The sequence below is a fragment of the Phyllosticta citribraziliensis genome (assembly GCF_038025025.1).
Source record: "Phyllosticta citribraziliensis strain CPC 17464 chromosome Unknown J3D65scaffold_4, whole genome shotgun sequence".
NCBI classification, from domain to species: Eukaryota; Fungi; Ascomycota; class Dothideomycetes; order Botryosphaeriales; family Phyllostictaceae; genus Phyllosticta; species Phyllosticta citribraziliensis.
In genome coordinates, this window is record NW_027117341.1 from 64,895 (window position 1) to 79,303 (window position 14,409).

General features: G+C 53.9%; 5 protein-coding genes across 5 annotated transcripts; all 5 read left to right on the top strand.

The window, feature by feature from the left end:
* The first annotated feature begins 842 nt into the window (after positions 1-842).
* Positions 843-2,459, top strand: J3D65DRAFT_274775 (subtilisin-like protease). Its single transcript, XM_066794997.1, has 4 exons — positions 843-1,430; positions 1,480-1,584; positions 1,636-1,936; positions 1,994-2,459. Exons 1-4 carry the CDS (start codon positions 1,045-1,047, stop codon positions 2,396-2,398), a joined length of 1,197 nt encoding a protein of 398 aa, XP_066656552.1. The 5' UTR covers positions 843-1,044; the 3' UTR covers positions 2,399-2,459.
* A 975-nt stretch (positions 2,460-3,434) lies between these two features.
* Positions 3,435-6,555, top strand: J3D65DRAFT_692652 (uncharacterized protein; the record flags this gene model as incomplete). The annotated part of the gene is made up of 3 exons (XM_066803946.1): positions 3,435-4,496; positions 4,558-5,515; positions 5,572-6,555. Exons 1-3 carry the CDS (start codon positions 3,532-3,534, stop codon positions 6,553-6,555), a joined length of 2,907 nt encoding a protein of 968 aa, XP_066656553.1. The 5' UTR covers positions 3,435-3,531.
* A 178-nt stretch (positions 6,556-6,733) lies between these two features.
* Positions 6,734-7,617, top strand: J3D65DRAFT_274838 (uncharacterized protein). Its single transcript, XM_066794998.1, has one exon. The coding sequence runs from the start codon at positions 6,913-6,915 to the stop codon at positions 7,498-7,500; it is 588 nt and encodes a 195-aa protein (XP_066656554.1). The 5' UTR covers positions 6,734-6,912; the 3' UTR covers positions 7,501-7,617.
* A 720-nt stretch (positions 7,618-8,337) lies between these two features.
* J3D65DRAFT_644915 (Zn(II)2Cys6 transcription factor) lies at positions 8,338-10,631 on the top strand (the record flags this gene model as incomplete). Its single annotated transcript, XM_066802184.1, has 6 exons — positions 8,338-8,397; positions 8,443-8,529; positions 8,630-8,679; positions 8,735-8,822; positions 9,151-10,368; positions 10,416-10,631. The coding sequence occupies 6 exons, from the start codon at positions 8,338-8,340 to the stop codon at positions 10,629-10,631; spliced, it is 1,719 nt and encodes a 572-aa protein (XP_066656555.1).
* Positions 10,632-11,035: 404 nt separating this feature from the next.
* J3D65DRAFT_618106 (DNA replication licensing factor mcm3) lies at positions 11,036-14,397 on the top strand. The gene is made up of 5 exons (XM_066799621.1): positions 11,036-11,230; positions 11,286-11,304; positions 11,354-11,405; positions 11,454-11,500; positions 11,547-14,397. The coding sequence occupies exons 1-5, from the start codon at positions 11,158-11,160 to the stop codon at positions 13,975-13,977; spliced, it is 2,622 nt and encodes an 873-aa protein (XP_066656556.1). The 5' UTR covers positions 11,036-11,157; the 3' UTR covers positions 13,978-14,397.
* Positions 14,398-14,409: the final 12 nt, after the last annotated feature.

The following is a 14,409-nucleotide window of genomic DNA, read 5'->3' on the forward strand; positions in this document are numbered from 1 at the left end:
GTCGTCCACAACCTCGCCTGAGATCTCAATTTCATCCCCTCACAATTTCCCTCTCCGCAACATTTGTCCGCCGCCGCGTCATTGCATCACTGGTCAAGGGAAACCGCCGTTCGGTGATTGCTGAATGCGCAAGGAGTCGCCGAAAACCCTACAAAACTCTTCAAGACAGATCTGGCGACGCCGACCTCGGCCGCTATCGCGCCGCGAGTGTGGATGCGGCGCGATGCGATGAAGAAGGTCAACTTTCCAAAAAAGGATCCCCTTTTTCTCCCTTTCTGAAATGGAACTCCTTTTGCGAGCCGGTGCTTGCTGAAATGCAACGGGCGCGAGCTTGAGCTACTTTTACTCCACGTGGTTGAACCTGTGTCTGTTGTTGGCTTTTGTGGGGATGTTGAGGTTCCTCCAACTCGGTTGCCGCTCGGGTGTCTCTACGGCTTTTTTGCGCCATCCCCTGACGATCACTTTGCACGTGTCGGCAGTGCTCTGTATAGAGTTTCACGTCTGATATATCGATCTTCGTCTTCTCTGAAAGCGAGTCCCTATGACGACCTTGTCGACCGTTCAAGTTGCGGATTCGACAGCCTTGACTGGAGGGACATGCCGTGCGGCGAAAGAACCCCAAGGCCAGAAACAGCTCCATTATCAATTCTATGCGTTGCCATCTGCGAATGAGATTCTATCCGATAAGCAGATCTGGCCTTGGTGGGAGCTTCTCGCTTGGCCTTTCAGCGGCCAAACTTCTTTTGGTGCCCATCACCACTTTCACCCGCCAATCCAATAGCTTGGTACGGCTGATCTGCGTTGGGGAGCGCCCTTTCCTTCGACAAGGGGCATGGTCCCTAGCAGAAGCTGACCACTTATCAAGAGCGAAACTCGGACCGTGGACAGACGAAGATGTCATGTACCTGACATGGTGGGGAGATTGGGGCCATGTATATATTGTATTGAGCGCCTCGATGATCAGAGTCCAGGGCCATAGACCTTCCACCCCCGACAACAGCTCCACAGTCCCGGGTGACTTGATCCAACGCGGGGTTCGACAAGATGAAGACCTCTACTGTTTTTGCGCTCAACCTCCTCGCCGGTGTCCTTGCCGCGCCTACCCCGTCCACCGAAGCTACCAAGGAATTTGATGTCCTTATTGCGCCTGGAGCTGATATCCCAACTCTTTTGACTTCCATCAACCTGCAACTGAATCTTGATGACATCTTTGCAACTTTCAACAACTCCATTTTCCACGGCTTCAGTGGACCAATTACTAGCCAAGGAGCAGAGTCTTTGGCAGGGCTGGACCAAGTTTTGGCCATCAGCGAGGTCGTTCCCATCCACGCAAATGACGTCCGATCGAGTGCACCCTGGGGCCTGCAGCGCATCTCTCAGTCAGGGGCCGTGGATCAGAGTGGAAAGTCTGCCACAGACAGGAGCTACACGTATGTTTGATCAATACCGGGAGACGACCAATGGCTAACGCGCTTCAAGGTACACTTACTCTGATTCAAATCTGGGAAGCGGTGTGGACGTCTATGTCCTCGACACTGGCATTCTGACTTCGCACACTGAGTTTGGTGGACGTGCGTCCATGGGGTATGTTGAATTCCGCTTTGGACTATGCAACAAAAGCTGACCTGCTGATAGCTACTCCTACTTCCCGTCTGACGCAGACGGCAATGGCCACGGTACACACTGCGCAGGTGTCATCGGCGGCTCCACTGTTGGCATCGCTTCGAAAGCCAACATTATCGGCGTCAAGATTCTCCAGGACAGTGGATCTGGCTCTTCATCTGGTCTTCTCGCTGGTCTTGACTACGTCTCCGGAAAGGTTTCATCCGGGTCCAGCGTCGGTTCCATCATCAACATGTCTCTTGCTTTCAGTGGAACGTCCACAGCTGTCGAGACTGCGCTCAAGAAGCTCATGGCTGCAGGTGTCCACGCAGTCGTAAGTCAATTCTTGATTTCCTTTCGTATCTTGGACCCTCTCCTAATATATCACCAGGGCGCCTCTGGAAACAACGCCGGCGACGCTTGCACATACAGCCCTGCCAACATGGGCGGCGATAACACGGCCCTGAACACAGTCGGCGCCATGAACATCGGCGACTCCATCTCCTCCTTCTCCAACACCGGCTCCTGCGTCGACTTTTACGCCCCCGGTGAAGCCGTCGTATCCTCCTACAACAACGGCGACGACGCGTACGTCATCATGTCAGGAACATCGATGGCAACGCCGCACGTCGCGGGTCTGATTGCGTACTACCTGGCCGAGGACAGCAGCCTGAAGGCACCGGCGGACATGAAGGCTTTCTTGAAGAAGAAGGCTGCCAGTGGGCTGGGCACAGGCGATGACAAGACGTACGTTGCGGGAGGCGAGCTGCTGATTGCGAATAATGGTGGCAACTGAGGTGATTTTGATACCCGGATTGTAATGGATAATGAAATGCAGCATCTCGCGGAGACCCAGTTGTGTTGAAAAGACATGCCACCTCCTGGAACCATGGCTGCATCCAGCGAGCATTCCTTCACTACCACAAGTGTGCTTTTGAGACCATCAACCGAGGAAGCTCACGCAGTCCTGCGCAGAATGACGGCAAATGAAACGACATTGTCGTGAAGCGTGGCCAAGTCGCCCGACGGCTCGCCCCAGCCCTTGAGCTTGAGCAATTCCGCCGTGGTTTTTTCATGCCGTTCCTCACATTGAACACCTTCCTGTTCAATCGTTCGTCAACCTCGAGGTTGGAGTCGTACGCGACGAAGTGCCTCAGCTAGACAAGATTGACTTCGCATGTCTTCGTCTTGATATACATCTTGTTCGTGTTACAAGATCGAATGCTCGGCTCATGGCAGCTTTGGGCACGTGTTATCCCTAGCACAATCGAGATGCATCTTCGGCTCCACACGCTAAAGCATCGCTCGGAGATACGATCATCTTTCGACCGGCCGGGGTCCCATTCGCAGCTTCCCATTGCGATTTGCGGCCATCCAGGTATTCAACAACGGGTTCCATGATGCGCGCCGGAGGGTGGACCCAATCTAGCTTCCGAGATGCGACTTTGTCCTAATGTTCTGCTCCAGTGCTCGTCTTCGCAATATGCACAAGATTGCGGACCGCATGTTGCTTTTGCCGACTCCATTCCGAGGTCTAGTGGCAAATGTGGAGCATAACGCAAGGTTTCATTCACGTCAATATGTCGTGGGCAGAGAAAATCCAAGCGCCTCAGTCGTCCACTAGCACAGAATATTTGGCCCCTAGTGCGAAAAGCCATGAGGAGTATCAACCTCCTCTCATTCACAGAGTCAACTGTCCTCGACTGGGATCTTAAGGGTCTGGCTGCGCTCCACAACTGCATCTCCACCTCTTCTAATAGTCGTCGATCAACATGCCTGACCGCTCAAAAGCCCCACAACAGATTTTTGTACTCACGTAAACAGTCTGCCGTCTTGTATAGGAGACGCGCTCCGCCTCCGCGCTCACCTGAATCATCCCACCCACGTCCAGTGCCGTCAGATTCGTTCGCATGAACGCCGGACCTCAACATGTCGAGTGAGCGGGAGGTGATGCGGCAGCATCACTCCAAAGTCGGGAGATTCTTCCGGGACCTCGTTCATCATGAATGCAAGCATGTGCGACACTACCGAGAGCAGAGCGACAGCGAACTGGAAATCGCAAGCGTGAACAGCCATGGTCAGCAAGGCGAGAGTTTCCACGCACAGCATACCGTCAAAGGACAGACCAAGCTGCATCGGAACCTGGGCTCCTCGGCGAACTCCGAAATCGACAAAGAAAGGAATTCTGTTATCGACGAGCAACATGACGCTGCCACCGACAAAGAAAAGGAAGCTATCGTCAAGAATGAAAAACACCCAAAGAAGGCGAACCTCCAGCAAAATCTCTGGGACCAAGCATACAAAAGATTGAAAAAGTCTCATTCGGGCCCGGTTGCCAAATTTGAAAAGATTGTTTTGGATGAGTCTCGCGCAGAGGGTGAGTGTGCCACTACTGGGTTCCAGATTGATCTACTAACGTGGACAACTCCAGGTCAAAGTACCGAAGCAGAGCCAGATGGTCCTCCTTCAGCGCCTGCAGACATAAACGCTCAACTTGGTTGCGTGATTAACTGTAAGCTCAAGGAGCTGGGACACCTGAAATGGCAAGACGGGCTTCCCGAAGGAGTCGGAAAGGCCATCAAGGTCGCTCAAACAGTATCTGATATCGTCGCTAAAGCGGTCGAAAAATCTTCGGAAGCCTCCCTTGCATGGTCTGCCATTACACTCTGCCTACCTCTCATGGTCAATCTTGGGGAGTCAGCAGCAGCTCACCGCAATGGCCTTGCTTACATTGCTGCTCGAATGGAATATTTTGCGGCTCTGGGAAGGAAGTTCTCGGAGTGCAAGACGTCGGAACCAGAAAAGCTGGACGGAAGCCTTCTTGAGTTGTACATCCTAGAGTTATACTCTGATGTTTTGGCGTTCCAGCTTATCAGTGTTTCGCGGCTGTATGGGTATGTATTACCATTGTTTGCGCTGATCCAGTTAGATGGTGCGCTCATATCACGTCACCAGAAACAAATTCGCCACCGCCGCCCGAGACATTACTGGTTGGGACGACTGGGCCGCCAAGCTCTCATCAATTCAGGAGAAAGAGACCAAAGTACGCACCGAAGCCGACGATCTTGAATGGGACTTGTCGCGCGAACACCTCAGCAGGATCAACGAGAAGCTGGATGACTACTTGACCCAACTTCTGAACATAGGGCAACAACAACTAGAGACCTTGAAACAGCTCCAAAGTACTACGACCCAAAATCTTCGAGTCGTGTTGACAAAAGAAGAACGCGAATGCCTCAGCACGTTTTCCCAGGTCGAATACGAACGATACAAGTCCGCAGTACCCGACCGGATTCCCGGAACTTGTGAGTGGTTCATCGATGATCCTTTGCTTCAAGACTGGTTGGACAGGAAGTCAAGTGTCTTGTTGATCTCTGCCGGTCCGGGTTGCGGTAAATCTGTGCTCACGAGGTATTTGATTGAGTGGGTACTTCCAACCAGGGCGGAGGGGGCGAGAATATGCTATTTCTTTTTCAGAGATGGCCAAAAAGAGACAATGAACTTAGCCAGCGCCCTTTGCGCACTCATACATCAGCTCCTCACCGCTGAGAAGCACCTCATAGGCCACGCCATGGAGCCGTTCAACAGCAAGGGTGGAAATCTTGCGACGCATTTCACGACACTCTGGGATATTATTGAGAAAGCTACTTCGGACGATCGGTCTGAAGATGTCATCATCGTGTTGGATGCTCTTGACGAATGCTCCACTGACGATCGCAATGAGCTACTGAGGCTCTTATCGAAGCATTTCTGGAGCTCGAAAACCTCGTCTCGCCTACGGTTTCTTTGCACCACCCGTCCTCAACCTAGTATCATCTCGAGGTTCGACTTTCCGTTTAGTTCGCAGATCAAGTATGATGAATCAGACAAAATTGGAGAGGATGTCGAGCTCGTGATTCAGCACAGGGTCCAGGTAAGTAAGCTTTCGAAAAAACAATGTTTGCTCGAGTACTGATCGCCTATTCAAAGAGCTTGAAACTAGGGGACGATCTTTCCAATCATCTCGAAAGCCGACTGTTGGAGGTGCAAAACCGGACTTACCTATGGGTGCACCTTATCTTTGACTTTCTGGACCCACAATCAGACCAAAACATCGGGTCATTTAAACGAACCAAATCCGGCATCAACGAATGCTTAGAAGCTCTCCCAAAAACAGTCGAGGATGCATACGATAAGCTGCTCCTCAATCCGCCAGAACCGCGCCAGCTTCGTCGAGCGTTATGTATTATTCTCGCTGCCCAGAGACCATTCACCGTTTCTGAGATGAACATCGCCATGGAAATGGAAGAGAACAAGACGTGTTTTGAATTTGAAGATGATGAGAGTTTTGAAAAGCGCCTACAAAGCTGGAGCGGTCTATTCATCTCTATCATTGGTAAAAAGGTGTACCTGCTTCACCAGACGGCCCGAGAATTTCTGCTCAGGAAGAAAGGACAAGAACCAGGTTCAAAGTGGCATCACTCCATAAGTAGAGAGGAGGCAAATCTTGTCCTTGCTGAGACCATTACCACATACATCACAAGTTCAGGAAGTTCCGACGACTTGAGGTCGACCGAAGGGACGCAGCATTGGCCATCCGGGAGGCTGCCGCTCCAGGGTTATATTGTCCAGAATTTCCGACGCCATTTCCAGCCATATGTGTGGCAAAATATCTCTCAATCCAGCGAGGCTAGGGCCACATTCCAAGACCTTTCAAATCGAATCTATGACAAAGTATTGCCAAGCCTCCCTGCAGAGCTTCTACTCAAGACCGGCAAGAAAAACTTTTCTGAACTAGAAGAGAAAGACAGAATCGACCTCTGCCTTCTAGCTTTAGAATACTTCTTCAACTACGGAGACATCAGGTCAAAATCTCCAGAAGAAGCATACGACGACTTCCAGAAAACTGCAAGTTTTCAGAGATTGCGGCTCAAATTACAATCCTACTTACGCAAGCGCAAAGCCCGCCGCTAAGCCTTGCGCGAAGTCGATGAGACATTCGCAGAAAAGGTCCACCAGCCCGAGTCACGACATTCCGCCTTGCTTTGATAGGTTCTCCTTGTTAGAAAAATCTGAAATCCTGTTCACTGACGATGTGACGCGCTCGCCCTTAATACTCATCTCAAGCAGCTCTATGTACCCTATACTGTAGAAAAGGAAAAGAGTAGATTGCCAAGTAGCATCAATAAGGACCAGGAATGGTCGGCGCCACGATGTACGGGAGGTTGGAGCGCACAATTTACAAAAAAGTATCGTACCCAAGACGAGGACGAATTGAGTCCGGTTCAACTAGATCCACTCCGGTTCAATTCACTCTCAAGACAAACAGCAATGAATGCATGGTTCGATGCGAAAATGCAAGAGCAGCTAGCCTGCTATCCCGACACCCCAGACCTTTTTGAAATGTTGGGTCCTCGTTCAGCAGCCAATTATACCCGCCCCGTCAACAGAACCAAAAAGATGTCGATGAAAAACTCAAAAGACTGGCTTACACTGTCTACGAAGTCTACGACACTGGTCTTTCTCTCACGCCCGATGCTGCATTTCCCCACAAATCTTCGAGTCCCTATTGTTGCCGCAAGAGAGCCACTGGCGCTCTCGAAGTTCAATGTATCGCTTCAAAATATTGTGCCGGATTCATACTGCATTTTGGGCGCGAGCTGCGCAGGATGCTCTTTTGTTGGCGTACTCGTTGGCGTTGCTGGAGGACTTATCGGTAGCAAAGAACCAGGGAGCTTCTTCCGCAGAAGACCTCCCAAATTATACACACAACTCAGCTCTTCAAGGAAGTCGAGAAAGACTGACCGAAGAGGCTCCTGCAATCAATCCTTGGCCGTGTTGAAGAGGGAGATGGTGTTCGTCGCCTGTCCTCCGTTTGTGTTTAGCCACCGTGAGGCTGGCGGTGGCGGTGCGCTGTAGCTGTGGCTGTGGCTGTGAGCCGAGGCCCAGGCGACTGCCGAAGTGGTGGCCATCTCTGGACCTCAAGACTTGCTTGTCCTGCGTTTGTGGGAGCCACCATTTTCGCCCAGCCATCAGCTTGTTTGTCGTTTCGGAGTTTGCCCTTGAACTTGAAGTGGTAGCCCGGCTCATCGTTTAAGCAGCGTTATCGGCGTCAGCTTGTGGGCTTGGGAAAGGACACCAGCGGAATCCTCCATCATCGCCTACGACACCTTCGACGCCTGGGTCCATGGAAGACTGTTCGAAGCCCGTCAGCGACATGGTCAGCATCTCGATGAGGTGAAGTCTCCAGTCTGTGGCATCCAAGACAACCCGATCCGGAGAAAAGCTTGTCTTTGTCTTGCATCGGTCGCAGAGACATTCCGTCCAAGAGAGCGAGATTCCATGGAAACACTGATGGCTTGAAGTTGCTGGAGGCGGCGTCCTAGAGCTCATCCAGTAGAGTGGCCGCTGAGTGGCAAGCATCTAGACGGTTCGTGGGGTTAGCGACAAGACACGGCTCAGCCGGCGGCGCCTTGACTTTTGGGAGGTGTGCGAGGCAGAGCCTCGAGATCAGCGCTGCATCCGGCTCCGCGCGACGAGTCAACCACTCGAGAAATACTTTTGAAGAACTACTTGGTTCTCTCCCTGGCCCGGCACATGCAGCGCAGCGCCGCCTTCGGGTCGCGCCGGTCATCCCCGTTTCCTGCTTAAGCCATCGGCCCGTGACGCCCAGCGCCCGCAAACTCGAGCAGAGTCCCCCCAGGCCCAGGTCCAGTCACGTCTCCATCCTCGCCGCAAGCCCCGCCGCTCCTCCCCATGGATTCCACTGCCTTGGGCGGAGCGGACACGTCCGCGGCGAGCCGGAGCGATCAAGTCGTAGACGGCGACCAATCTGAGCGACCAACCGCCGCTGCCGAGGAGCACTCCGACGCGGCCCCGCCCAGGAAAAAGCAGAAGCGCAATAAACCTACCCTGAGCTGTGACTGTTGTGTCGAGAGAAAGACCAAGGTGCGGGACTTTGACCTGCCGTCGCCAGTCAATCGTTTGCTGACTCTCGCACAAGTGCGACAGAGGCCGCCCGCAATGTCTGGCGTGCGTCAAGCGGCAGACGACGTGCAATTATTCCGAGGTCGCCAACCTCATCGCCAGGTCCGCCGAGTATGCCTTGCACGTGCCCGTCTTTGCTTCAAACCAACCACTAATCCATCCTCAGGCGCAATGTCAGTCGCCCTGCTGCAAAGGCTCGCAAAAAGACCCAAGTTCAAGCGCAGCTGGGTGTCGTCACTCCCAATTCTTCAGAGGTAATGCCTCTCTTCCATTATCCAGTCTTCAAACCCCTATCCAGGCGCCCAATCACTGCTGCCGTGACTTGCTCACTAGACCAAGCATCTCACAAGCCGTTCGCTGGCCGCCCATCTATTCCCCTACACGATCAGATCCTTCGAGCCCATCATAGTGGACCACGAATGGGATGGCACCCATCCGGCCATAGAGTTGCTGGGCCTGACTGATACTGATTTTCTTCGTGAGAAGCAGGAATTCTCCCGGCCATACCAACAACGAAGCCAGTCAATGTCGTCGAATGCTTCGTCCATGCACAACTTACTGTCCAATGTCCCATATACCAAGCACACTCCCTCCCTAGTCTTTGGCGTCGGGGCCGAGCATCCGTTTTCGAATTATTGGACCTGCAAGGGAGGGCTTCAAGAAGTAGTCAGCGTGCTTCCGCGCAAGGAGCAAGCAGACATTCTCGTGGATTCCTATTTCGAGGCCGTGGACCCAGTCTATCCGATGATTCATCGGCCGAAATTCGACGCCGACTATCTCTCCTTTTGGGGGCTGGCCCAGGAGGACAAGTACGAGGCTGATGCGGCGCTTTTGGCTTTACACTTTGTCGTCTACGCCATGGGCACCCAATTCGTCTCCATGCCAAATGCGACGGAGCGCGCGCAAATTGCCGAGTTTTATGTGTCGGCTGCACATCAAGCGCTCCGGATATCGGGCTACCTCAGCCGCATATCACTCCGGACAATACAGGCCATGGTTCTCATCAACTATTTCTTGATGAACAAGAATTCGGCATCAGACGCCTGGAGTTTCGGCGGAGTTCTGATACACCAAAGTCTTGCCATTGGCCTTAACAGGGACCCTGAAGTAGTTGTTCCTCGCGCATCGGCTCTCGAGAAACAGCAGCGAAGGAAAGTGTGGCAGGCTGTCTTGTTTCAGCAAGTCTTTCTCTGCGTCCTGATCAAGCTGCCCCCCACGGCGACAGTCTCTGATGTGCAAGTCGAGTCCCTCACAGACGAAGCAGATGGCGACCACGAAATCAACGGATGCGCAAGAGACACTCCGGACGCCTTACCAAACCCTATGCGCATAAGTAATATTGCGCCTCCACCCATGCCTCACCTACCCCACGAGATTTCGGACAAGCAGTACATCCGGACAATGTGGAAATTGGCCAACCTTGTCCAGGGCAGCATCTGTATCCCACGCTCTCTCAACCGACCTATGACCAACTCGGTACGGGAAAAAAGCACGCTCTTGCAATCCTTCCGGTCTTTTTATTCCACCATTCCTAAGGGTCTGACGCACGAAATTACGGCCGAATTTGTGGCCAGCAACCAGCGCCAGGCTAAGCAACAGCTTTTTTTTCGCTCAAACTTCCACCACTGTGTGATGCTGCTGCTGGCCGATGAGAATGAGTCCGCAGGCGTCAAGTGCGACGTGCGGGGAGCGCTGGAGGAAGCTCGCCTGGCGCTTCAAGCTTTCTTCGATCTTTGGGAGCACTTGCGAGTTGATGCAGGAGTGTGGTGGGTGTTTCAGCACCGTGCTTTTGAAGAGGCTGTGAGTATCCCACGCCGCGAATGGAAATCTTTGCTGACATGACCCAGTTAATGATGGCCCGCCTCCTCGCCATCCAGCAGCAACCCGACTCGCCCTTTGACAATCAGATCAGGTCTCCTGTCGAAGAGACGCTGCTTGTGGCGGCCAAGCATGACATCCGGAGGGTTATTGAAATCCTGGAACAAGTGGGAAGCTCTGCGCCCGAGATGCAGAAGACGCGGACCGAGGTGTTAAGAACCGCGTACGAAGACATTCAGTTTTGAAATGGTAAACGGCAAGCTTGCTTTGGAATCATTGACGGCTGGTGATGTCGAGTTCTACAAGCGATTTCGGTTTGCGTTTATATCCACTTGTTCGATGTTCTAGCACGGGCAGCATATGGCGTTGGGCGAAGTTTTGGCACCCATCGACTGGGAGGAAGTCTTGATTGTTACAATGGCGCGGCTTGAGCTTGAGGATCTCTGCAGTAATTTATTTCATTCGATTGACAGCGAAAATGGTGTTGGCTGCGGAGCTTGGCGGGCAGTGGCCTAATCGGGAAAGCTAATGAGGTGGGTCGATTCGCTGCCCGCCGACGCGCGTTGGTGCCCGCGCGACGCGTTCTTCGCGTTAAGCGCGTTGCGGCCGAGCGCTTCAAAAACATCGACGTCCCTCGCCGTGCGTTCCCTCAACACCGCACCCACCACACCTTTGATACCCCACCCGCAACACGATTGGACAACATCGCTTGTTTTCATTGCGCATCTGAATTCGCCCAGCTTTGTTTGCCGACAACCGACTTGATTCGCCATGGACGGCTACGAGCTGAGAGACGAGGCGGTCCGCGACCGCATCAGGGCCGCCGAGGAGTTTTTGGATCCAAGTACGGCTCTCGCATTGTCTCGCCTCATGGAAATTGATTGCTGACCTCGCTCCAGATGATCCTCGCGCGCGAAGGTTCGCCATATTCCCACGGGCCCTCGGGACACGAGCTGACGAGCAGCAGCTACCGCGCCGACATTCTTGTCATGGTCAACCGCCAACAGAGGAGATTGACGGTACGAATACTGTCGTGCTATTTTGGCTACAATCCTGACTCTGTATAGGTCAGCCTGGATGAGATTCGGACGCACAATCGCGAAATGGCCGACGGGTAAGCGTCCTCTGCACGTCGCTGGGATCACGTCTGACAAGCGCAGCCTCCTCAACGAGCCCTTTGAATGGACCATGGCGTTCGACAAGGCCTTGAAGAACATTGTCCAGACCCTCCCCAGGCCCTCCAAAGACGATGAAGATGTCATGTACTACTGCGCATACGTTGGCAGCTTCGGAGAATTTTCCTGCAACCCGCGTACCCTCAGCTCGCCACACCTCAACCACATGGTTTCGCTGGAAGGTATCGTCACAAGGTGCTCTCTCGTGAGACCAAAGGTTGTCAAGAGTGTGCACTGGAACGACGCGAAGAATGTGTTCCAATTCCGGGAATACCGCGATGCTACAATGACCACGGGCCCGGCAAGCACTGCAATTTACCCCACCGAGGATGACGAGGGAAACCCTCTGGTCACTGAGTACGGCTACAGCGTCTACCGCGACCACCAGACCATTTCGATCCAAGAAATGCCCGAGCGAGCACCTGCAGGCCAGCTGCCGCGCGGCGTCGATGTCATCATGGACGACGACCTTGTCGACCGGGTCAAGCCTGGCGACAGGATTCAGCTTGTCGGTATCTACAGATCGCTCGGAAACCGCAATTCCGGCAACAACAGCTCCACCTTCCGCACCCTTCTCCTCGCCAACAATGTCATTCTCCTCTCCTCGAAGTCCGGCGGCGGTATTGCCCAGGCTACGATTACCGATACCGATATCCGCAACATCAACAGGATTTCGAAGGAAAGAAAGGTGTTTGATCTGCTGTCGCAATCGCTGGCGCCCAGTATTTACGGGCACGACTACATCAAGAAGGCTATTCTCCTCATGCTGCTGGGCGGTATGGAAAAGAATCTCGAAAACGGAACCCATTTGAGAGGAGATATCAACATTCTCATGGTCGGTGATCCGTCGACGGCTAAGTCTCAACTTTTGCGCTTCGTCCACAATATCGCTCCGCTTGCCATTGCCACCACTGGTCGAGGATCTTCTGGTGTCGGTTTGACCGCAGCAGTAACGTCGGACAAGGAGACTGGAGAGCGTCGCCTCGAAGCCGGTGCCATGGTCTTGGCTGATCGTGGTGTGGTCTGCATTGACGAGTTTGACAAGATGAGTGATGTTGACCGTGTGGCAATTCACGAAGTCATGGAACAGCAGACCGTCACCATCGCCAAAGCCGGTATCCACACTTCGCTCAACGCTCGATGCAGTGTCATTGCAGCCGCCAATCCCGTTTTTGGACAATACGACCCCCACAAGGACCCTCACCGCAACATTGCCCTGCCAGACTCTCTGCTCTCCCGTTTCGATTTGCTCTTCGTGGTCACCGACGACATTGAGGACGTCCGGGACAGGCAGGTCTCGGAGCACGTTCTGCGCATGCATCGCTACAGACAACCCGGCACAGAAGAGGGCGCACCGGTGCGCGAACAGGGTACGCAGTTGCTGGGAGTTGGTATCGACGAGGGCGCCGATGCCAACAAGCCGACCGAGGTTTACGAAAAGTTCAACGTCATGCTCCACGCCGGCGTCACGGTGACAGTCGGTCGTGGCTCTCGCCGCAGAGTCGAGGTCTTGAGCATCCCTTTTGTCAAGAAGTACGTCCAGTACGCCAAGTCGCGTATCAAGCCCGTCCTCACTGCTGGTGCTGCCAACCACATTGTGTCGACCTACTCGGCACTCCGCAACGACGAAATGGAGAGCAACCAGCGCAAGACGTCGCCCATGACGGCGCGTACGCTCGAAACCTTGATTCGTCTCGCAACAGCACACGCCAAAGCGCGTCTCTCACACCGCGTCGAGCAAAAGGACGCCGAAGTTGCCGAGTCGATTCTGCGGTTCGCGCTGTTCAAGGAGGTTGTCGAGGACGAGCGCCGCAAGCGCCGCCGCATCACCCGCGAGCCCGACGCCATGTCGACAGACTCTGGCGACTCGTCGGACGACGACGCCGACGACAGCCAGCAGACGGCCGCACCGCGCGCGACGCGCCAAGGTGGACCCAATACGCGCAGCACGCGCACAGCTACCAACGGCACTGCAACCGGCACGACGAACGGCGCCGGCGACGAAGACGACGAGCAGGTCTACAGCACGACGCTCCGAAGGCAGCGCACGCGCAACATGAACCAACAGCAGGATTCGTCGCAGCTGTCAGTGGCGTCGTCTCAACCGGCATCGCAGCTGCTCGACTCGCAATCACAGTCCCAATCCAACACGGCCGCCGACTCGCAATCGCAATCCTACGACGGCATCTCCTCCGCGCGCCTCGCGCTCTTCCAGAGCGCCCTTGGCCAGCTCATCGACGGTCCGCTCTTCGCCAACGACGCCGCCGACGTCGAGCCGCTCGTCGCCGCCGTCAATTCGCGCGTCGTCGGCGCTTCGAACAGCCCGTTCGAGATGGCTGAGGCTGAGGCGGCGCTGCGGGCCATGAGCGAGAAGAACATGATTATGTGGAGCGAGGGCATTGTGTACAAGATTTAGGCGGGCAAGAAAGTTGGTGTGGGAAAGGGTCGGGGTGGCGTCATGGCGTTTTGTTCTTTGAGATGAGTTTTCAGGTGCAGCGACGGGAATTGAACGGGATGGATGGGTCGGATGGAATGGGGTTTGGGGTCTGGTTGATCGGAAGAGGTATATCTATGATACACTAAAGTACACACACGATCTCGTTTTCTTGTCTCTCTTTCTCTCTCACTTTGCTTGTTGCCGCTTTTTCGTTTGCACTTCGGCCTTAGATGCAGCTACTCGGGCTGTGAGGTTCGAAAATTTCGAAAATTTACGGACGATAGAGTGCGTTGGCTCTCTGCTGCAGTTATAGTCTTTTAGGCAAAAGGAGAAGATTCTCAGCGGCTGGCTATGGCCTTCTCTCGCTACGAAGTGCCCTCGACATTGAGCGGCTTGGTCTGGAATTCGGGC